The sequence below is a fragment of the Lutjanus erythropterus genome, chromosome 12, assembly GCF_056507025.1.
Source record: "Lutjanus erythropterus isolate fLutEry1 chromosome 12, fLutEry1.hap2, whole genome shotgun sequence".
Taxonomy (NCBI): domain Eukaryota; kingdom Metazoa; phylum Chordata; class Actinopteri; order Lutjaniformes; family Lutjanidae; genus Lutjanus; species Lutjanus erythropterus.
The window spans coordinates 22797975-22822427 of record NC_139328.1 but is presented as its reverse complement, the minus strand read 5'-3'; the positions used below and the strand labels follow the sequence as shown (position 1 = coordinate 22822427).

General features: G+C 38.0%; 2 protein-coding genes across 3 annotated transcripts in view; one reads left to right on the top strand and one right to left on the bottom strand.

Moving 5' to 3' along the window:
- tesk2 (testis associated actin remodelling kinase 2) overlaps positions 1–15832 on the bottom strand; it is a 41911-nt gene extending 26079 nt beyond the window's left edge. For both annotated transcript variants that reach the window (XM_084731619.1, XM_084731620.1), the window contains exons 1-4: positions 15446–15832; positions 10136–10570; positions 9106–9225; positions 55–176 (exon numbers count right to left, since the gene is read on the bottom strand). In XM_084731619.1, the coding sequence (XP_084587745.1) occupies positions 55–176; positions 9106–9225; positions 10136–10258 (365 nt within the window). In that variant the 5' untranslated portion in view covers positions 10259–10570; positions 15446–15832. The remainder of the gene's footprint in view (positions 1–54; positions 177–9105; positions 9226–10135; positions 10571–15445) is intronic.
- A 1997-nt stretch (positions 15833–17829) lies between these two features.
- LOC146318004 (uncharacterized) lies at positions 17830–21291 on the top strand. Its single transcript, XM_084731622.1, has 2 exons — positions 17830–18400; positions 19444–21291. The coding sequence occupies exons 1-2, from the start codon at positions 18112–18114 to the stop codon at positions 20361–20363; spliced, it is 1209 nt and encodes a 402-aa protein (XP_084587748.1). The 5' UTR covers positions 17830–18111; the 3' UTR covers positions 20364–21291.
- Positions 21292–24453: the final 3162 nt, after the last annotated feature.

Sequence of the window (24453 nt, the reverse complement as noted above, 5' to 3'; positions counted from 1 at the left end):
GAGCTTTTTTATACTAGTATTGAAAGCAAGTTCATGTGTTATTCAGTTACCAACCTGAGTATGTTTGGGTGGGAAAGCCGATTCATTAGTTGGACCTCTCTCAACATGTTGGCTCTGTTGCTGCTGAGCTTGTTCATCTTCAGAGCCATAACTTGGTCTGAAGCTCGATGGCGAACCTGAAAAATAAGTCAAATGATGCCATATTTTAACTTGTTGCAAATACAGTCAAATACATTAAACATAAATCCTAATATCTGCATTATTTTATATTCTGGTGGCTGGGATTATGTAATGCTTTAAATTAACATTTAAATTTTTTAATAAATTCACTCTGAGTTAGCCTTGAACAGTTTGAAACACTGTATTTCTAGAATGTAAAAACAATATCTGGCTTATGCAGCAACAAAACAGAGGAAGCAGAAAAGGAAGGCAGCACATAAAAGAGAACTGAAATGAGGTCAGTCGCTGCTGACCAGCCATGACAAAGTAGAAGTGTCAATCCAGAGCTGCACAATCAATGTTGTATTATTGTGCATTGGGATTTTAGTTTCCATCTAATTGTTAGATAGCGGTGGCATCACCATCTATCTATCCACGGTTGGCTGGAGCCATTCCCAGCATGCCTTGGGTGCAAGGCAAGCTGACACTACAGACAGGTCTTATCATGAAGACAACACTGAAGCTCTTCCTGCTCAAGTTAAAAACAGTACGTGTGTTCAGGTATCTAGCATTATCTGAACAGAAGGTGGCATGTTAGTAATGGGTTTCCAGCAGAGCAGGAATAATTAGTTGATTAATTGTTGGTTGTTAACTACTAAATTATAAAAAAAGAAAAAACGTCCAAAGTCTCTGATTTCAGCTTGTCAAATGTGAATATTTTCTGGTTTCTTCAGTTCTCTATGACAACCAAATATCTTTAATTTGTAGGCAAAACAAGACATCTGAGGATGTTACCTTGGGCTTTGGCCATTTAAAAAGCTGAAACCAGCAAATGTTTGACATTTTTACTTGAAAAATGACACAAACAATTAATCAACTATTAAAATAGTTGGCAATTAATTTATTTCGATTGACTAAAATAAAAAACAAACAAATGTGTCTGACTGGGAGTGTGTAATGGAGGTATGGCAAAAAACAAAACATTTTAAAAAATCCTAACGTGCTTTGTAGCAATCTTGACAAAGAAGAAGCAGTGTTATGTGTTCAAAAGGGAATCTGAAACTCAAAGATTTGAATGTAGAGTAATTTCAAACACACTGACATCTGCTTCCCAAAAATAACTGCAGTCCATTTCATAGGGTGCAAAAGTCTCTGAGAGAGCACTTAACACATTTAATCTCTCTATTAAAGCAGGCATGCTTTGTAAAATAAATAAATAAATAAATGTTGGTTACTATTAAAGACATTGCTTTTAAGTAGCCACCATTAATATTTGCCCTACAGTGTGTCTATTCATTGCACCTATCACTTCACAGCCTTTTAAACAGAATGGTGACCTGAGGTCTGCACACCACAGGTTTCAGAAATGCCACAGTGCAGTACATTAATTACCAAGAAGTTGAGTTCTTCCAAATACACTCACTTGCATGCAAATAGGAAACCTGCAAACCACAGAAGGCAGCACATCAAATGACTGAGCTGCAGACACATCTACCTACACTTGCTAACTCATTTCCTGAAAGCAGAGGCATAATTAGACTGTGATACAGGTTTCAATCCAATAGTTTAAAAAGGTCAAATTGATACCTTTATATGTACAGATAGACAGTCTGTAGCTCCAGACAAGGAATAAAGACAGGAAATCATTTGGAAGCATCCTACATACATGCAAAATAGAACTGCATTCTGCCACAGAGCTATGATCACACCTATGCTGCTACTCGCCTTTTGCCATTGTAAATCAACACCTTAACTATTTTAAACCACACCATTACACATAAAATGAGATGTGTTAAAGCTACTAATGTGCATTTGTGATATACCTAGTTTTGTAATAACAAAAAATATAATATATGATAGGTTTAGTCTATCATATATATGTATATATATTTACACTGTGTTCAGGCATTAACTGATTACATTACTTGCTCACCGCCCCACTGACTATAGGCTTATTCTTGCATCTTTTCCAAATGATGTCACTGCCCAGCTACTTCAGTGTGTCCTTTACGCTGGCATGTATGTTATGCAATCAATCCAGTAGAGGGCACCACTCAGAGACAAAAGTTACCACAAAGAAGAAGAAAAGTCAAAAGTTTCAACAACAAAAATGGCGACGCTGGAGGTTGTAATGTTGTTCTTGAGAAAGACCCAAAAGCAGAGACAGCATTATAGATGGCAGTGGTTTGTGCAGCTATTAATACATTGCGACACATGAACTTCTTGTCACTTCCTGTGGTCATGTCTCAATGTAACACCTGGTTACACTGCTGCACTGCTCCCATAACTAAAAGTAAAACACTTCATCTGTATCCATAAACTTTAACAAAACATGCAAATATAAACAAAATAAATGCAGAGTACGGTCAGAACGATCCATCTGTATGCGCATCATAAGTTAAGCATAAATGAGCCTTAAGCAGGTTATCAGTACTTAGTCGGATGACAGACGTTACAAGTACAAACTTTAAGTGTCTGTTCTGTGCAGCAACAGCAGAGTATCCACACAGTATCAGGAGTCAGACTTCAAAACATAACATCAGAGGCTAATCACAGCCTGACACGACATGCTTGATACCTGGATATAGTTGTACAGACTGAAATCTGCTGGAAGAGCAATTATACAGAGCACCAGCATTGCCAAACAGTCATGAGGTTAAGTGCAGACATAAGAGTGAATATTCTGCTGTTCAGTACATTACAATGAAGGCGCTAGTTTGTCAAAAGGTTAAAAGGTTAAAATGGCTAAACCAAGGAAGTCTTGACAAGGACCTAACCTCACATAAACATTAGCGTTGCTTTACAACTCGCCTGTGGACATCAGCTACAGTCGTTGGGGTCAGTGTGGGGGATTTGATAGACCTGGCAATAGAGATGGGAATTGACAGGATTTTAGTAATACCAATGTAATTATTGATTCTGCTGGCTGTAGCCTGAGAGCTAGCTGCAGCAGTCTTTTATCATTTAAACCGGATGACATGAGAGAATTTTCAAACACTGGTTTTCATTTAGATTTTCTTAGTCAAAATAAAAATATGCAAACCCTGCCTGCATGGTGCTTATGTTACTATAACGCAGGATATTTAACCTCGGTAATGGACAGAATGCTCTGTTGAAAAGCCCAAGAAATTTAAGCCCATGTTACGGAGAAAGATGTTTTAGCATATTGCTGATGTTTTCACCCTTACTTGAAATTCTCATTTTGTAGTCAGTACAACTAGCATTGGTGTCATATTTCTTTGTTAATTGAAGCCATGCATTGAACCATTTCTTAGTCTCTGCCATGACTCCTTCTTGTTGCAAGTTTTCAGTAGCATAGATGCAGGAATTTAATGTTAATGTTTTCAAATGTGCAACTGTCACAAAAACATGCCAACATCGATAAAAGAAATTGCTAAGCCCAGAGGCATACGATTGTAACTAATCAGACAAATTAAAGTTGAGAACTGGTTCCTGTTCCTTGATTCGCTTCCCTCGACCTGCCAACTCAAAACTTAGAAACAACCAACCTTCTAAGCATTTGTCTCTTTTGTTGTATAATGTCAGATGTAATCAAGCAAGCACACCAAGCAATGGCAACCAAATATATGGTTAGATTAGTAATGTATCACTTCACAAAAATGGTGCAGCATAATTTGGACAGTCTGCATTTTTCTTGCAAAGACCGCCTTCAAAAAACAGAAATCCAGGAAATATGTTACCGAAGAGACTGTCAGTCATATTCACTACAACAGTGAGCAGCTTTATATCATCTTCTAACAACGGTTCTTTTACATTTGTCCATTGCCACAGCCACTGTACACCGGTAACACAATGGATGAGCAGTATCACTTACAGCAGGAAAGGGAATTGACAGATGGAACAATGTCTTTATGGATTATTTAGGAGGCACTAACAATGAAAATCAATGCACAAAACTCTACATTGCAATTTCTGTATTTGGAGATATCTCCATGAAGTGCAAAGTTATGAAAACTGTTTATATTAAGTAGAAAAAGCTCAACAAAGCCTGGATTTTTTTTCTGTGTATGCTTCTCTCTCTCTGTATCTCATGCACAGACACAAAAATCGCTCTGTTCAAGTTCAAAGGAAGGGGCCTGGCTATAAGAGCTGACAGTCTCCACCGCAGGACAGCAGAAACAACAGATGGCCACTCCTCTGAAGGCCTCCTCCCCCACATCCGTCTATCCCCCTCCGACCCCCCACTCCTCACTCTTCACATCCCCCCATCTGCATTTAGTCCTGATCCCCCTCTTTCTCCTCCACACTGCGGCCTCCAACAAACCGTCATCCCTAATCCTCATCTTCCACAGGAGTCAACCCCAAGTTCTTCTTTTTCTCTTCTTGTGCCCTGCCTTTCTGCACACTCACTTTTTAATATATACTTTTATTTGTTCTTATGTCTGAAAAACACATAACCCCAATGTCCTTATCATCCAAATATTTTTCTCCTATTTCTCCTCCTCGGGTCTAACTGAAGCTCTGGGCAACCTTCAAATCACCTTCCTCTTCAAAACTCTTCTTCATCTCCTCTGAAGTCCTTCTACTCCATAAAACAGCCTTTCAACCCCCATTCTGCAGTCTCGTCACCCCAGTTCTCCACCATCAAAAGCTTTTCCCCTTCTGGTTCCTCCTCTTTTTAGCCTCAACCTCTATCACCATTAATTTGCTGGCTTTTTTTTCCTATTTCTATCCATCATTCTCCTTGACTACAAGCTTTTCGTCACTCTGCTCCATTTCCTCTTCTCCCTCCATTTACCTGTGCATTCCTCTCTCTCTCACAGAAAAAACTATGAACAGACATTTCCATTACTCAACGACAAGCTAAGGCAGTAATTGTACATGGGAAGCATGGTTCACAAAAGATTGTTGTTTACCTTAATTATGCGTGTTGGAAGTTTAAATCTTGCCTGAACATTTATTAAAGGGCTAATTTGTCTTAGGTAGTCAAGATATCTACCTAAAAAACTTTTGAATTTGATGAACAAAGACAGACAGAGACATGGTCAAAGCTGTTTGCAGTTTTTGCCTTACTTTTAACTTGAATCAATTAATAGTGACTATCAGCCTTTACAGTCATAATCCACACATTAGCCTACATTTTGTAGGACTGCCCCCTGAAAGGCAAAGATTCCTATCATCATTTGGAGACTTCTCATTTGACTGAGATTCTTCAGGTTGAGCTGTCATTTTTTTTATTGTGCATCACAGTAATACGATAAAACAGATAGAAGCTTACAAAAATGCACAGGGAGCACATTTCGATGAGGAATCAAAAAGAAGGGGAATCACACATATAGTTTATATTAGCTGTAGGGATGCGCACAATTAGTCGACTATACAATTAAACGTCCCCACCCACACTAATCGGCACCAAAAATACTAGTCGCTTAAAAAGATTTCATTCATGCATGATGCCAGTTATCTATTGCCTCTAAGATTTTATGCAGCCGCCTGCCACTCGCCAGGGCTGCAGCACTGTCAGACGGCAGCCCCTCTCGCCCAGCGCATATGCCCCGATCACCCTGGCAACCCTGGATATTTATATCAGCAAAGTCAGACAGATGAATGTAGACTGTGGCAGAATAAGCTGATATATCACTCGACTGGAGAAACATTCCCACATTTAGCACATACACGGACATAAACCTGCAAGCGGAACTGCTGCTGCTGCTGCTGCTACTACTAGCACTGCTAACATTAGCCACACTGTGTGTCAGGCTGGCAACTAACGTTAGCTCTGGATCCTTTACCCACAGACAGTGTGACCCTCTTCGGTCTGAAAAGGTGAAGCATTTATTGAGTTGTTGTCATGTTTTGTACATTAATGTGTAAGGCTTGTATTGCACACTGCAAAATAGCGCGAATTTCAGCGGCATTTAAAGTACAATTTGGCGATTGTAGACTGTGATTAACCCTAGAACACTAACGTCGGGTGATTTTCACCCACACGATTAGAGTCACATGATTTTCATTATGATGCTGCGGTCTGAGTTGCATGGGTTCTTGGGTAGCTTCAGCCTGCTCACTGACGTCATAAAAGGTAGGCATGTTTCCCTGCTCCCATCCACGGTTTATTCAGCAGGCACTTGTTCGGGTGATTTTCACCCAACGTTAGTGATTGAGAGTAAAATATTTTTCGGGTGGATTTTACCCGACATTAGTGTTTGTGTATAAAATCAGATGATAACAACATTCAGGTCTGCCATATTTTTGCCCCATATCACACACAGCTGTCCTGTCACAGTCCTGTCACAGACTTGGTGACTTTGGCATGCCAACAAGTAAGTAAGTAGCTAATGTTCACTTACATTAGCAGTCGTTAGCTAGGCACCTGCACCGACTGTATGTAAGGCACAAGGTAAGTTGACGTGGTCCTGGAATTTGTGTGTAACCCTTATTTAGTGTAATGGTTATGAATAAATATTACTTTATGGTAATTTCAAATGAAATTCATATGTTCAAAAATAATTCATAGTCAGCTGCTCATTTTTCCCCACTCAAAAAATGCATTTTTTTGTTAGTCTCTTCCACAGTTGTCAGTGATGCAGGGAGACTGTGCCTTCACCAGACAAGGCTCACATGTCCCAGGAATGGATTAACAGAAGAGCAAGTTCCCAGTTCCATTATATTTTTTTTGAGGAATTTTTTGTTAACGAGACCCTAATTTTTCGCTAATTTTCGAGCCTTTTTATAGGGTCCCCCCATGATACCTTTTTTTTGGTTTGTGAGATGTTGTATTATGGAAAATAGAAGAAGAGTGCTTCAATTTGCCATGTATTGTTGTACTTTAATGTATTTTGGTGAGAAATATTTTTTATTGGGTATATTATTTCGGGTAAAATATACCCGTCGTTAGTGATAGTGTTACTAATTTTAACGTTAGTGTTCTAGGGTTAAAGGCTTCAAATGGCTCTTAATACACAAAGTATTAGTAGTATAGTAGTATTAGTAGTATACACCAGGAACATCCCTAATTAGCTGGTAAACATATTTTAAAAAATCATTGTGACAACATGTGCTGGTGGTTAACTGATAGGAGACAGTGAAACGAGTGGTTAGTAAACAAGTTTCAGCTCTTGTTTTTAAGCTGTGTCACAGTCCACAGAGCAATACAACAGCATAGCAGGCTAGGCAAACTTTACAAGCTGAGTCCCAAACTCACCACAAACCACAAAACTAAATATGATGGAAGTGGAGAAGAGTGATAGAAACGGAGGGCTGGTTACATACTGTCAGCCATAGCACCTGAGTGCTGGCATGCGCCAGAACTATGAGCAGGAGAATGCAAACTTAAACTTTCTCTGACTGTGGAAATCTGATGTTTTCACATCAAAGATGATAAAGAAAGGCATTAAAACAGTCTCATTACTCTTAACAGTCAAGTCTTATCAGTAAAACATACTCATTCCGGTTGATGTAGAAGTTAAGTATGGTGCTGAACTGAAAAAAGGAATGAATTGTTGAATCTTCGTATTGCAATTCCAAATCTGATTCAACTGACTAAATTCTGAGTCGGTATAGCCATTACATTTTCCTAAGCTGCACAGTGCACACATAGCTTTAAGAATGCCAATACTGACATAAGTAAACAGAACTTAATTTGTTACAGCCTGCATAACAACCTGCTACTAGCTGCTGCATTGTGTTTGATAATTCATGCCATTTTTTTTTTCAAATGCATAGGTCATGGCTGCCAACTTTCATTTTATTTAAGTCAAAGAAAAAATAATTTTACACAGACAAAATGCTATACACATTCAATTAAGAGCATTATCAGCAGCATCATGAATCAGCCCAAACTCAAGTTGGAAACTCAGTTTCAAACCAGTTCACCAAACCAATCCAACAGACCTATTGTTACATGAGTGTTTAGTAGAAGGATTATTTATATAATTTCAATATACACAGAGTGACAAGATAAATTAAAACTATTGTAAATTAAAAAGTATGTTGATGCAACAAATATTTGAGCCTGGTTTAATGTCATTCATTCAGACCTTCTAGGTCATTACTTTAATTAATCAGATTAATTCCCCTTCATGTATAATAACCCTTCCCCCATGCTTGACAACTCTGCGTGTTAACCCCTTAACAAGAGGTCAGTTTTACATGTACACAGTGGTGTGCACTCACTCATGAATAAATACCCACAAAGCATGTATCTTTAAATCAGGAATTCACATCAAACTAACTCAACTCAAAATGAAATATTATCAGTTTATAAAGGCCATGAGTATTTATTTTTATACAAGTACAACTCAGGGTTTTCCCAAGAGGAGCAGTCCTTTCACAATACTCATCTAAACCAAAATATGCCCAAATTTGATACAATCATGGTAACCTTGTTAATACAACCAACAAGAAGATATAAGGGAAATTAAATATTTCTGCTGATGGTTGTTTACAGACAGGTTTCACTTCACAAAGGCACACTATTAACTGCTTGTGTGACTCCCATTCAGATGCCTGGAGGGGGAGGGAATGAAGTAACAGGGTTAACAGCCCCATATTTAAGTGATGTCTTTGAAGTAATTGCAGTCTAACTCGACCTCAAAATGTCCAGAAGAGACTACTGACTGAAGACCAAGATAGATCAGTCTTTGAAAACAAATGGAAAATGACAGTGTCATCACATAAAGGTTCCATTTACTTGTGAGGGCCATTCACAACAAGTTCCCTTTTTTCTTCTATGATATTCTAATTCTGACCTTTGCATGAAAGACACTATCATGACTGCTGTCACATAGCAGGGGAAAAGAAATAAATCAATTGAGTTTGTTTGATCTGAGAGACTGTCTGGCCTATTGTGAACCACCCTGGATGGACAAATGGACAGACAGAAGGATGGACGGAAAAGTGAAGCAAGGTAGGAGAAAATCAAAGACAGACTGAGGAAAACCAGAAAAGAGAAGAGATAAACTGTAATCACTGATCTGCACCCACCTTGAAGACATCAGAGAAGAAACCAGAGCCGATCCACTCACAGGTGAAGTCATCAAGGCGTGTAAGACAGGAGAAGGCACTGATGAGGGCTCTGTAGGATGACGGCCACACCCTGCCCACCTGGAGAAGACGCAAACAGACTGATATCAACAAGTAAGACAGACAGGATAAAATAGAGGTAGCTATATAATATTGCTTTTAAGTGGGGGCATGCATGCACTTGAGCAGTCATTCTCAAAGTGGGGTGTCACAGACACACTAAACTCCTCTATCAGGCTCTAAACTCCTCTAACAGTCTGTTTTACCAGTAAGTCTCGCTTAGCACAGGGGTGGGTAGATATTGAGTGAATTTTCATTTTTGGGTGAACTATCGCTTTAAAATAACCATTACTGAAAGGGAGTCTGGTGAGTTTGGAAAGAACAGCTGTTTCTGGTTAAACAAAACATATCTTATTCTTTAAAAAAAAAGGTCTCTCACTCTAGCGATCCTTTCCATAATATTGTCAAGACATTTATAAGAACAATATGAGCCTGTCAGAGGCAAAAACAAACGAAGTGGCTGACAGCATATCATCTGCACTTGTCTTTGACAAGCTTTGACCCTACATCCTGCCAAAAATGGGATGTCATGGTAGTATGACAGTATGGCGTCAAAGGCCTAGTGGACATTCGGGAAAAATCTGATGGCATTTGAGGCTGTGAGAATAATGGTGTCAGTGGCTTTGCTGCTTGCAAAAAGTGCCAAAAATTATTAGCTTTTGATAGCTACAAGTTAGACACACTGTTGCTTAGGAGACACATTGACAGCTGCAGGAAGCAGAAGCTGCAATAACTGAGAACACAAGTGAGTATGTATGTGTGTTTAATCTATTAAATTATTGATAGATGTGTGGGTCAGGTAGCAGGATTTATATTAATGGGTCCAGTTTTTAATTTCCAGCAGCCAGTCCATTCTGGTATTCAGCTTTGTGGGTGTGGGCAGATGGTGTGAAATGCATCCCACTGAAGAAAAAGAAGAATAATGACTGACCTGTGAAGGCGGGCCAACGCCTATCTCGCCGACCCCTACCCCTCCAGTACCATCTCTGTCCTCATTGATACGTTCAGGTCGTGTAGGAAACCCAGCAATGGAATTGCGTTTATTCCGGTCCATAGTGATGTGACAGATGGTGATACCAGAGAAGGTAATATGGGCCTTTTTCTGTAATGTACCCACATGACAAGAGGACTAGATTGTTTTAATGGGTTCCACAGCAGCACCGAATTGATTCAGCTTGTGTCCTGGGAGAAGATACGTCACACACATAGACTTCAGTTTAAGATTGTGCTTAGAGCACCCCAGGTGACACACCCTAGCTGGATCCAAGATGTTTCCTACTAGCTCCTCACTGTTTGTAACTGGGGAGTCCACCAAGATGAGAGCGTCCTCACATGTTTAACAGATGTATACTGAGCCTTTGGTGACCTAGACAAAGGGAAAGAGAAAATAGCAGTCATTTATGTGGTTTCATATAAAGAAGAGTATCATGGCAGTAGGGTTTATTGTTGAAAGTTATGCCTCAAAGGATTAATCCATATTTTTGAGAGTCCTATTGTCACAGAAAAGAATGGAGTTGACACATCTGACATTCACTTCCACTCTAGAAAAAAAAGGAGAATCAAAAGCTGCCATGCTATTCTTTCTTGAAAAGTTTGACCATTTAATAGCAGCTGTAGCTGTCGACTGGGCCTTGCCTTAGGATGGATAAGACAACCCAGTATTGCTCAACAGGCCCAAATGTAATGGCTGTAATAGGGGCTGATTGTCCAATTATGGGAGATTAGCCAAGGACTAGCTCAGGTCCTGGACCTTTCTGCCATCCAAAACAAAATCAGCAGGGTACAAAGGGTAACAGGAAATGAAGTCTGTGGCCAATGGTCTTTTTTACACTCCAAAACAGTGTGACTTTCATATCCAATTTTCAAGAATACATCAGTTGAAAGATCTCTTCAATTGATTTTAGACATGTTGAGTCTGGTTATGAGTATTTTTTCTAATACTTTGAGAGAAAGGTGCAGGGTAATTATATAGAAAAACACATTCCATTCCTCTGAGACAGGAGGAAAAAATATGCTTTCAGCTATTATTCATGTAACTAAACGCAATATATTTTTCACTGAGCAATGACACCCTAAGATTGCACTCATTCTCCACAAATGTTGAATAAAATAATATTTGATGCAGCCTAGGGTTGCAACTAATATTTTTTTTCAGTGTTGATTAATGTGTCAATTATTTTCTCGATTACTCTGTCAGTTACCACCAGAGGCAGTCAGGCCAAACAAACTGTTTTACAGTGGTCCAGTTCAGTTTTTTGGAGCAACAAAGGATTCTGACAATATATAATTTTCGGGCCACAATCTGTTTTTTATTTTTTTTACAATTTCCAAATAAATCCAACAGCAGCAACATGATGTATAAAGAAGATTCTGCACTGAAGGTGAATATGTGGGGGCAACTGGGTAAAAACAACAGTTGTGACCTGATTGTGTTGAGCAGTTGTAAGTAAGCAAGTAAACAACAGTTTAAAGTAATTTAATGGTAATTGAAATGAAACAATGTTCTATAAAAGCTACCAAGAAATCAGGCATTTTAGGCCACAACAATCCCAAAAAATCCTGGAAGGACTTCAAGTTATTTTTCAAGCAAAACTGCAAAAAACAATTTTTATTGTGAGGTATTCTGGTCTTCTCTAATACACATTATTGAAAATTAAATGTGAGGTTTGGATAGTTCATTGGATTTCTTTTTTTAGATTATTTTTTGGGCTTTTGTCTTTATTTGTTGGATAGGGACAGCTGAAGATAGGTGGTAGAGAGAGGGGGAATGCAGCAAATGGACCACAGGCAGGAATCGAACCAGCGACCTCTGCAGAGGACCAACAGCCCCAGCACATGGGGCAAACACTCTACCAACCGAGCTATGGAAGCACCCAATTTATCAGACTTTTTGTCCAAGACCTTTGAGGATGCTTTAGGGAAAGGTGATGGGCATTTTCTTCTGAAGTTGTAGCCCCATTCATTCATCCCCTTCAGTTGTGTTAAATAAGGCAGAATTGTACGGACATGAAAATTTTACTTCATCTCCTTTTAAAAAGACAGGTTAACAATAACTAACTATTCCTTTGTAGTTGAATTATTCTTTTAAGTACTTTTGCTCCACAATGAGCTAACATACGTATATCATACGAAAATCACAGGTCACACTATCACTTTTAATACTACAAAGACTATCACTGTGGACTCTGAGACTTCTGTTCTCACATGCAGCACTAACAAACTGCTGTCATTTATGTCAGCCGAACTCAGAAATTTTCTATGTGTGTACTCAAAGAATAACTGGAATAGTTCAGTAAAATATATTCCAGTAAGAGGGGAGGAACAGTTGCAGAAAGTAAGATGGAAGCAGATTTAAAGGAAATATACTTAACTGACCTACATTAAGCTACAGCAGAAACGTAGAAGTCAATCAGAAGGTCTCATTAGATCAGATCCTAAAAACAGCATCGAGATGAGACAGCCAGATTCTGCCTTGGTCCGTTAGCATTACATCACAGACACTAGACTCCTGGAGAGATACTGTAGACCTACTGGACTACTTCTGACATCATTCTTTGTCCCAGCCACATCCTTAAAAGGCTTTTCATCCTCCACTTTCTTTTTTCTCTCCAATGACACCTCATTTTCTGCCTTGTTGAAATGGGTACGGCAGAAATAAAAGTGCCTGTGTGCCAAGAAAAATGCAATCCACAAGTGCCAGGCCTCAGCTCTCTTTTCACATTTCACTAGCTTTCCCATCCGAGAGCAACAACAGAGACACACATTTCATTTGTGTTGTTGTATCTGAGTAGACGAGAATAAGTCAGCAAGAAAGCTATAAATTCACTCTTGACTCAAAAGCAACAACAGAGAGTTTCTGTATCTGCACACCCACATCAGTGAGTGGTCAAAACAGCCCATACTGACTGACTTAACACAAACTTCCTACACTTACCAGAACTTCAGTTATGCAGACAATGGTGATGACAATGATGTAAATGAATAAAAATGCCAAATCTGTTATTCTACAGGATATGCAAATAGAGGGGTAGAAATCAATCTTCGTCAGGGATGATTTTCTCAGCCTACGTCACTATACTGACCACCAACAAAAGGAATTTACACCCACTCCTGCTGTAAACATTAAGAATACACATCATCAAGCATCGTTTCAGCAAAAACAGCCCAAATACAGGGAAGACAACCCAGTCACCAACTATAAAACAACTTAATGCCATTAAAATATGTATTATACCATGGAAATCTTCTTGATGCAAGTGATTAGAAGACAAAATAGGCAAGGCACCATAGTTCATGACTATATTTGTTCCCAAACTACTCCCTGTTGCCTACATATCCGTAGGGCATGCATTTAAAACACCACAGCAAAGGGACTATGCATGGAAAAGGGTGGAATTTGAAAAGGCGGCCTTTTTTTTTTTTTTTTTTGGTCTTTAAAATGTGGCCTGTTGCTACTCCAAAACAGATGGGACATCTCTAAAGCAGCCTTAGGCCACATGTTTTAACAGTAGTTTGGGGGCCTGAACACTCTCCAGCTGCATCCCGGAGGATTAGAGACTAATAGAAAATGTCAGCAATAAATCAAAACTTAAGTGATGTTGTAATGATAGGTTGCAGCCAGGCTCAGAGTGTCTCTGAAGGACAAGAGGTATTAAATGGGCGTGCGTAACTGTGTGTGAATGACTACTTATTCATAGATCAAGATTGTATGTATGTAGAGTATAACTGCATCACAAAAGAAAGAAAAACAAGATTTCATCACACTGATTTAAACTAGGGCTGGGCAATATATCAACATTATATTAGTATTATTATTGATAGATATCTTATATTTTGAATATATAATAATATTATATCTACACTACTGGTGATTATTTATCAAAAATCTCTGCATTAACATTTTGTGAGGGCAACTGGAGTCATCTCTTCAATGTGCCACAAACAGAACCCATATATCGGTCAATCAATATCACTGGGCCGATACTGGCCTATCACAGCTATATCGGTCTATATAATTATTGGCATATATGCTGCCAAATATGTGCCTATATGAGAACTCTCTCTTTAACACAATGCAATTTGTTGTAATTGGCTAGATTTCTAGGGAGCATTCTGTGAATATTTGGTCCTTTTTCCTAAATCAGGTTTAATATATACATATATTTTGCCCTATTTGTGTTTTCTGTATAGTTTTTCATATATGAATGTTTTATAGAATAAAGAAGTCATTGTTAAATCATAAACTATTCTCCAATACATATCTTTGTCAGAAGAGTTTTTCACTTTCATTTTTTCACTGCAAAAAATAATTTTTATGTATATACTCTCTATTCTGTGTACATTCATCATACAGGAAGAATATTGGCTGACACATCGATATCAGAATTTTTTCACCCTCTAATATCAGTATCACCCTCTGCCCTAAAAATCCAGTATTGGTGGGACTTAGTCAGAGTACTGATAAATGCCGATGCTGGGATATTTGGTCTAAAATATCTGCATATCTATAATATATTTGATATTGTGCATATAGCCCAGCCCTACTTTATGTAGTGTTGGGTAGTTTTTATTTATTCAATGCATCGCATTCTCAAATGATCATCAGTATCTCAGAACTCATGGTATGTAATTTCCCAAAAAATGTTCATATTTATAAGCCATGTCACTCAGCCCTAACATACAGCACCACAAAAGGAAAAAAGCTAGGTTTACTCATACTGATTTAAAAATGACTACATCAACTGAGTAATAAAATTATTTTTTAAAATATTTTCAAAATAATTATCTGGATTTGAGCAATCTGCTGGCATTGTTTGCTGTAAGCAACAGAGACAGTTGTGGGTCCACCAAAAGAGCAATCTTGATCAAGTATTTGACCAAGGTCACTTTCGACTAAAGTGAATAGAAACCTCTTATCTGACGACAATCTAATGTGGTAAACTGCCAGGATACGTGAGCTGCTGCATACCTGTCATTCTTCAAGGGTTTAAAGTAATGAACAAGTCCATGGGGCAGGCACCGTGAAAAAAATGCCCATTATCTGGATACCATAGACAGCTAATGAGGCAATCCTGCCAAAACAGCTTGATGCAACAATTCACATAAAGCAGAGATGGTTAGTTGAAGAATTAAGAGCTGGATCAACGTTTTAAGTGTGAGTGAACGCCAAACAGAAAATGTAAACAAACCAAAGCAGCAACAGTTAGTATTAGCTTTCCTTGTTCAAGTTTAGCTGACTTACCTGTTTTTATGTCAAAAGTGTGTTTGTAAGAACAGTTCAAGCTGGGTTCCATGCCTTTCTCAGGTAGCATTGATCGAAAACGACAACCGCGATGCAGCAAAGTTGGTAACGCAGCTAGCTCACTGACTAGCTCCCTTGCTAGTTTGTCAACAAAACTCGAGCCAAGCAAAAAGCTAAAATCCACCAACACACGCAAAACAGTAAGTTTTTCGTCGCAGTTGCTTAAAATCCACAGTTTGTGTTCTCAAAGTGAGCTCGAAGTGTGTTTCTGTCGTTCCTGTTTCCACAAAAGAGCAAAGTACGATGTTTTTGGACCGCCCGGGACAATACTTCAGACGATTGTTGGTGTTTGACAGCTCCGTTGCCTCTGCTCTCTCACCCGAGTAACTCCACTGACCCCGCCCATATTTGACTGGCAGGTAAATGAACCAATCAATGGCCAGGAATTTGTGTGTTTGTGCGCGCGCGTGTTAAACGCATAATTTGAAGGAAAGATAAAATAAAATACGTGAAGAAACATTAAAAATGGTAAATAAATGTGGAAATAACAACATAATAAAATATAAAAGAATAATCATGAGGGTTTTCATTTATTTTCATTTGGTCATTATTTATGTATATATTTATTACGATATTTATAAATATATATATATTTATTTTCCATATAAATTACTTTTTTCTGTATTTTTTTAATTATATATAATCTAATTTATTTATTTTTACCCTTTTATTTTTCCTTATTCTTTTCCTATGGGTTTTGCTATTCCTTGAAGGGTCAAATCAGCTGACTTTGGATGGGCCTGTAGTCAGTTCCCACACACATGAATCCTGCTTTAACAAAAAGGAATACTAAAATCAATAATTAATAAGGATAACTAAATTTATAAAAATAAATAATTACATTATATAAATGAATACATACATACATATATATGGGGGAAAGCAATTTATATGCAAAAATATATTGAAATTGAAATAAATATACAGAAATAGATATCAAATAAATAAAATTTCTTATAATTATTCTTTACATTTTGTTACTTGTCCTTATAGTTCAACTATTCTTTTTTATGGCACTCCTATAGATTTGAGGTTTCAAGTTCAAGTTTATTTGTTGTCATACAAATGCAATTTATAGTGCTTTACATGAAGAAAAAAGAGGCATAAAGCCACAGAACAAATGGAAAGTAAAGAGAAGAGCCAGAAGCATTCAAAACTGTAGAGACAAAATAAAGAGCCTGCATGAGAACAACGATGATAAGATGTTTAAAAAATACTTTATGAGAATGTGAAACCCAAAAAGGTCAAATACTGTATGCAGTCATTTTTAAATGTCTATTTACTCACAATCTACATTGCAACATAATTTCTGAAACATGGCTAAAACCAAACAATCACATCCTAGGGAAAACTTCTGCAAAGTATTCAAATGTAGCAGCCACAAATGCCTCAGTCATACTGCTTTTGTTAGATCCCATCTTTGTTGTGCCAAAGCTCTTTGATGTGCCACTAACTGGATAACATTTTTTTAAACTTTTTTTAAAATTATTATTTGGGAAGATTAATTTAACAGATGGCCACTGGTTAAAGGGGTTGGCACTTTTGAGAATGGCTAAAATACAATCAAATAGACTATTTGGGGAATTTATTGACCAATAAAAAAGTTATAAGTCAATGAATTCATTGATATTTATAAACTTAAAATACAGGTCATATGGTTGTCCTCTAAATCAGGTAAACAATTAGCAAGGACACTTTTCAATGACAAAATATACACTACAGGCAACCAAATACGTCTTAACCTCACTTAAATAAATTCTTTCCCACAAGGGCACATGCTTTGACCTCAGCTTTTAAGCTTTCATGGAAATAGAGCATCCTCTAGTGGACAACATTAGGCAGCACATCAGGCTCAAACAACAGCAAGAGGTTTTTCACACCCATTGGTGTTCATATGTATTTGTGCAGTTTGGTGCAAGTTTTCAGATGTCTTTGTGGGGTTCCCTATCAGTGCAGGATCCAAGCATTAATAGCTACACCACTTCAGCCACTTCTTCTGTGTGTCCTAACAAACAGGACCAGGCTATTAAGCATCACATGACAAATACAAATAACACTGGGTGAAGTGATTTGCTTCCATCTGTTCTATCTTTCCCATATTGTGAAGGCCCCTTTCTACTACTTAATGAAAACAAAATCCACCATACCAAGTAAAAAAGTACTATCTGTCACAAAAGGTAATATCTGTCAGAGTTGTGAGCATTCAAAAATGATTATGATTATACTATTTGATGGCTAACTGTCTGACTGCCTACAAACTGAATGTGGAGGACGTTCTTCACTGTACGGTCATAGGTATGCTAAAATAAACGGTAGTAAATAATAATGAATAATTCTTTAATAAGTCTATGTGCGGTTTGTTTTCAGGTATTCCCCTGCATGTGAATTTTGTCTCACATTGCGCGCCGTCTATCCTCTGTCACGTGACCAGCAGCGTTTCCTGTTACTATTGTATTACACTTCCATGTTTTTCACCTCAAACAGCTTCTGTAATGTAAACTACAGCGGACGAAACTACAACTGTTGCGTGCTTTGTCCCGCATAGAAGATCAGCTTTAACGTCCGTCACGTCGCCCCAGCTCGCGGAGGTGCTGACCCAGGCCAACATGGCCAGCTGTGTGGCTTTCCAGAGCAAGTTGACGTCCATCATGGAGATGTTAGCTAAAGCTGCCGTGGTGGAGATCAGTAAACTGTGGGAGGACGGATTCACGCTCGTTCAGGTCGAGCTCCGCCGCAGGGAAAACGAGATTGAAGCCCTGAACAGAAAGTTGATGTTGATGGAAAACGAGCGGTTGACGGCGCTGTCTCAGGCTCAAACTACAAATCTGTCTTCATCATCATCATCTTCCTCCAAGAGAGAGCAGCAGAACAAGCTGCTGCCGCCTGCAGGTGATGGTAAGCATGACCACTGACCTCACAATACGTAATAACCTATATTAAAACCTATATTATTCACTTCACATCAAACAAGATATACTTAAAGTGTGTCATTAAGTCATAGTGCCATAAGGGGTGCCATTAAAAGATCTATAAAAGAATTAGATTAGAAATATAGAAATGGAAAGACAAATAACAAAATATTAAAGATGAATTGTAAGCATTTTCATTTATTTTCACATTTATTTTTTAATTTATTTCGGTGTGCATGTATATGCAGACGAATTACTAATTTTCTGTATATTATTTACATTTTTAATTTATTTTATACAATGTAATTTTTTTTATTTTTATCACTTTATTTTTTCCTTTTGCTATTTGTCTTCCCTTTCCTTTTCCCTATTTAAATGCGAGAAAATGAAATATGCATTTTCAAATATATATAAAGACATATATACAGAAATTAATTAACATTTAAATGTGAAAATAAATGAAGATGTTTATTCATTCATAGTTCCTATTTGTCTTTATATTTCCACGTTTTTAATTACTTATTTGTTCTTCAATTTATTTCTCTTTGTATTGCACATTTCTCCCTCTTTATATTTTCACATATATTTTCTTAAACTGTACAGTTTATTGTTTTTATTGCACTCATATGACATGAAAAGCAGCAAATCCTCACATTTTAGAGGCTTAAATGGATGAATGATTGGCATTTTGCATGGAAACTTACTCATGACTATCAAAGTAGTTGCCAATAAAGTTTTTGCTGATTGACTAATCAATTATTGAGCAAGATGTTTCAGCTCTTACACAAGACAACCACAAGATCTTAAGACTAAATGAGAAATTCATTGTTATGGCCTGTATCTCTGGCAGCAACACTCTGGCTCTTTGCGCCTGTTAAACTTGTTTTAATGTGTGCTCCCTTGAAAGCTCTGAAACCTCATTTATAAAAATGGTGATGTTAAACTTAGACCTACACTATATTAAATCAGATACAAAGTACCATATTGGTTCTCAATTTAATGAAAAATGCACCTGCTCTGTTGTTTCAGGACCGATAATCGATTCAGTCCAGACGTTGTCTTCTGATCAGAGCGTCAGAGAGAAGGCAGACACCTCAGCCAATCACAGAACACCTCCACCTTCACAGACGGAGGAGAAACAGTGTGAGCAGCTCAAGTCAAACCACTGTGAAGGTGACGACAGAGATGATGATAATGAGGACTTGATCGTCAAGCTGGAGGACGAGGACGACGTCCAGATTGTGGAGCAGATTGTGGACTCTGATCACAGTGTTAATGATGGAGCGGGTCACCATGAGATGGAGCTGAACCTACAGCCTGCTGAGGTCATGGAGGAACAAGAGAACCATCAGTGGTCTTCGGTTTCAGTGGGAGACAGCGACACTGCTGAGGACTCAGACTGCTTTCTAGAACCAAAGCAGCTGTCGCAAAATCTGGACTCAGAAATCCTGCTCATTCAGAATGCTTTGGACATTTTTGATAATTCATCAGAGACTGCGGCGTACTCCGACAGGTTCATGAGGGATAATGGACAAGGTGCATCGAGCAAATCAAGGGCTCCTTTGACTTATAGCCAAGCTCAGCCAAGTCAGCCCGTAGAAGCAATAAACCACCCAGAGAGAGGAGTATCTATCAGATTCCTCTCTGAGAAACAACCTCAAACTAAAAACACATCATCGTTCAACCAAGACAGCAGATTTTTCCTCTTAAATGACCCTGAGTTGCACAAAACTATAGCGAGCCGCCGCATAAAGGAGAAATGGTTCATCTGCCCGTTCTGCGGCAAAAGCTTCGACCGTGTCAGCCACCTGGAGATTCACCAGCGAATACACACAGGAGAGAAACCATACACATGTGACACATGCGGCAAGTGTTTTTCTCAGAGGAGTAACCTTCGCACTCACCAGCGGACTCACAAAGAGGCTCAGATATCCCAGAATGCAGTTTGATTCAGTAGATTTTGAAGAAAAGCTAGAAATATCTGTCTAATGCCTAGATTCATTAACAAATTGTCTTTGTATTTTGATATTATTGAAAATTAATGTAGCCGACTGATTTTACTGTGCACTCCTGTTTTTTGGGGGGATATTATAACTTTGACATAGCTTTGACTGTAAGAACTAATTTTGGTACTTGGACTGTTTGTTAATCAGTTAAAGGGATAGTTCAGGTTTTTTTTTAAGTAGGGTTGTATGAGGTACTTATACATAGTCAGTATATTACCTACAGTAGATGGCAGTTGACACACCCCCAGTTTGGAGAAGCAGCAGGAGTATCAGTGTAAGAAGTTCAGCAGTGTAGTGCTGTGGACAGATATACAGATATACTACATTTCTCCACTTTACTTGGCCATCTGACAGCCTTTTCTGACAAGAAACCACTATAATGTCAGCCTTTATATCGCTCTCTCCAGAGCCTTACATAACAACGGTTTTCTGAAAAGGCTGTCTGATGACCAGGTAAAGCGGTGAAAATATTCTAAATATAGCACAGTGATGTTAATGATTAATGATTAATTGATTAATCACTGTTAAGAATTAAACTTTTACCATTTTTCTATAGCTCACAGGTTTTCTTGTGCCCCATATGACAATTTTTGAATGACAGGTCAACAAAAGCAGCCATTTTGAGCAAGAGCAATTTCTTGTGCCTCGTAAATGATTGTTTCATGGAAGTAATACACCACTAGAATTGTTTCAATGAACTTAAACTGACAAAGATGTGTGTATCATATGCTATTAATGATTGATCAGTTATCGATTGTTAATGTTTTCAATTACTGATTAAGGAAAATGCACAAAATTTTCAACATAAGCACTTAAACATTTTTTTTTTAGGTTGCAAAAATGCATTTTGCTGCTGGGCCTTTTCACAGTAGTACTTTGCTTAGTTTCTTACACTGGTACCTCTGCTGTTTCTCCAAACTGGGGGCTTGTCAGCCGCCATCTACTGTAGGTATGGATAAGTACCGGCCGCAAGCCCACTTCAAGAAACACAAACAGTCCCTTTAAGAGAATTATTAAAAACGTGCCATACATGAATATTGACTTCTACAGGTTATACATACGGACACTAATTCGTCTTTAACATTTGGCAGGTTGATGTGGATCAGAAAGGGTCAGAGAGAAGAGGAACCTCTGTATGTATGATCACTGTAGATCCTCTGATATTCCTCAGTGTTACAGTTTTCCTTTCTCTGTCCATTATTGGGTTCACAGTGAAAATCATGTTAACGCACTTGAAAAAATTATTTCCAAACAAATTTTCCTTGACCTGATTGGAAAGACAACCACAGCACTTAAAGATGAGACTGAACTCACACATGATTACAGTATCATGAATTGTGTGTTGTCTTTGTAATACTCTCAAAACAGGGAATTTGAGGGACCTTTCATTCATGATAATTGTGAGACTTTAGAAATGTCTTTACTTTTGTAAAGTGAAGTCACATGTACCCAAGGCTAACAAAGACATTAAAGAAAGTACATGTTCCTCAGCATTGCATTTTAAGACTAATTAGAAGACTCCTTGAACATTCATATCGTTAAATAACTGGATCCTCAGGTGCTCCATAGCATGCTGGGAGATGTAGGACTTCTTGTAAGTAGTCCCAGGTGTAGTAGCCCAAGTTGTCCTCCAGTCATATATGCCACATTCACTTCCACTCACTCTATAGTCATAGTATAAGTATTCAGTCTAAGCAGAAGAGCAGCATCATAAAGGAATAGTTTGACATTCTGGAAACCACACCCATCTTTGAAGAGAATGAGATCAGAAGATTGATACCACTCTCATGTCTGTACGGTACAGTACGTATCAAGCCACCACCAACAGCCGGTTACTTAGTATTGCTTTGCACAAAGAAACGGGGGGGTCAACTTGCCTGCTTCTCTTCAAAGGTTACCAGCACCTTTAATGTTTACTAATCTACGTGTTAAATCTTGTTTGTTTAATCTGTACAAAAATGTTAATGTTAATTAAGCCTTCCCAAGTCAAGCCCCTTTTTAGTGTGTGCTTCAATAACAGTTCTAAATAGTTAGCTAATCTACATAAATCGTTATCTAGCTAGTAAAATCTTGATAATGTTAGCAAAACGCTGGATAACTAGGAAGCTAATCTACATCAATATTAAGCTAGCTAGTTACATCTAATGGCTAATGTTAGCAAGACACAATATTGCTGTTTAATCTACATTAGTTCTCATCTACCTAGCAAAATGCTGGACAGCCAGCTAGCTAAACTACATCAATTGTTCACTAGCTTGCTAGCTAGCTAACATTAGCTAACTTAAGACATGACTATATACAGTGAATGTCACTTTTACAGGCTCCCAAGCAACATCTTTTAACAACCTTCAAATTTAGATCAGAAGTTGATTGAGGTTCTGCTGGAAACCAAGCTTGCTCAACTGTTATTGGACAACAGAGCAAAAAGGGGTGGGACTCAGGAAGGGTCAGATTCTGTTACTGTTGGACAGAGTGAGACTAGCTCCGTCCCCCATTTCTATTTTTTATGCTAAGATAACGGACTGATGGCTGTAGCTTCATATTTACTGTACAGACATGAAAGTGGTATCAAGCTTCTCATCTAATTTTAGACAAAAAAGTGAATAAGTGCATTTCCCAAAATGTTGAATTAATCGTTTAATACAGAGGAGATCTGAGATTGCTCAACTCATCGCCCTGTCACAGAGTGAGACCTGCCACCCCGTGAAACTGCACATTTTTGCTTGTATCCACCTTCTCGGTTATTTCATTTGTTACCAGGTTAATGAGGATGTGAATGTCAGAATGAGATTAAACCAGGAAATCACTACAGTTTAATACAAACGCTACATTACTGCTGCAGCTGTGGTCTATGGTGCCCTTTAACCTCATGTGTGAGCTGAAACAAGCTTAACTGTCCCAGGTTATAATAAAGAACAGTGACTTTGTTTTTCTTCTGTACTTTTATGAATAAACATATCAACATGTTTACATGTTTCAGTTTCATAGAAAAACACTGAATGAATATAAAACAATTTACACAACAACATATATGCAACTGACACAGAATGTTGCTTTACAGTTGTCCCCTGCATGTCTGTCCATTGCTCTGCAAAGTCAACTGAATGTAAATATGATTCAAACACAGTCATGGAAAGCAGTTTATCCATGAACATCCACCAGTTTGAAGACTTTGTCCATTTCTGTGTTCAGGTTGTCAGGGTAACAGCCTTTTTAACCTCTTCATAATTTCAGGTGTTAATTACACAGTAACAAACATACAATAGTTCCTTATATCTCTCCCTTGCACGCACACACACACATACATTTATATACATACATATATATACACATATATACATATATATGTATGTATACACACATATGTACATACATATATAGTACATACATACAACAAGTAACTTCTTATCCACAGATGCATCCAAGCTGGAAAGATCATATTTCAAGTTTTGAGTTCAGTTTACTCTTCAAGGGATAGTTTGAATTATTTGAAGTGGGATTGCTGGTCAAGACACCCCCAGTTTGGCAAAGCAGAGAGTTGTACCTGCATGGAAGCAAGGCAATGAACTGCTGTGGACAGAGTCAGCAACAAAAAGCTTCTTAGCCACGTAAAAAAGAACCACCTAAAAATGAATATCACCTTAAGTGTATGCTACATTTATAATATTTTCACCAAACTTTTCCATTGGGAAACCACTGTTGTATCAGCCACTGTTACTCAACCAGAGTACATTGGCAAAATCATTAATTTTACCTTGCAGAACACAGGAGCTGCTGGTTGACCACAACTGTTAATTAGTTTGTGTTGTTGTGAGACTAAGGTGTTAACTGAAGTTACACAATAACAAACAAACTAATAATTGAGGCAGCAGTAGATGAGTATCTCCCATGTTCTGCCAGGTAAGATGACTGATTTTGCTTTTGGAATCTAGTGGCTTTGGGGACTGATCTTTGACTTATATCACAGTGATTTCCTGTTGGAAAAAGTTGCCTGAGGGCAAAGTGGAAAAAAAATATTACAAATAGAGCATAC

Excerpts from the sequence above, each read along its gene's own strand:
- LOC146318004 (XM_084731622.1), top strand. The coding sequence starts at position 18,112 with ATGGCCAGCTGTGTGGCTTTCCAGAGCAAGTTGACGTCCATCATGGAG. Across the intron at positions 18,401-19,443 it reads GCTGCCGCCTGCAGGTGATG|GACCGATAATCGATTCAGTC; the intron begins GTAAGCATGACC and ends CTGTTGTTTCAG.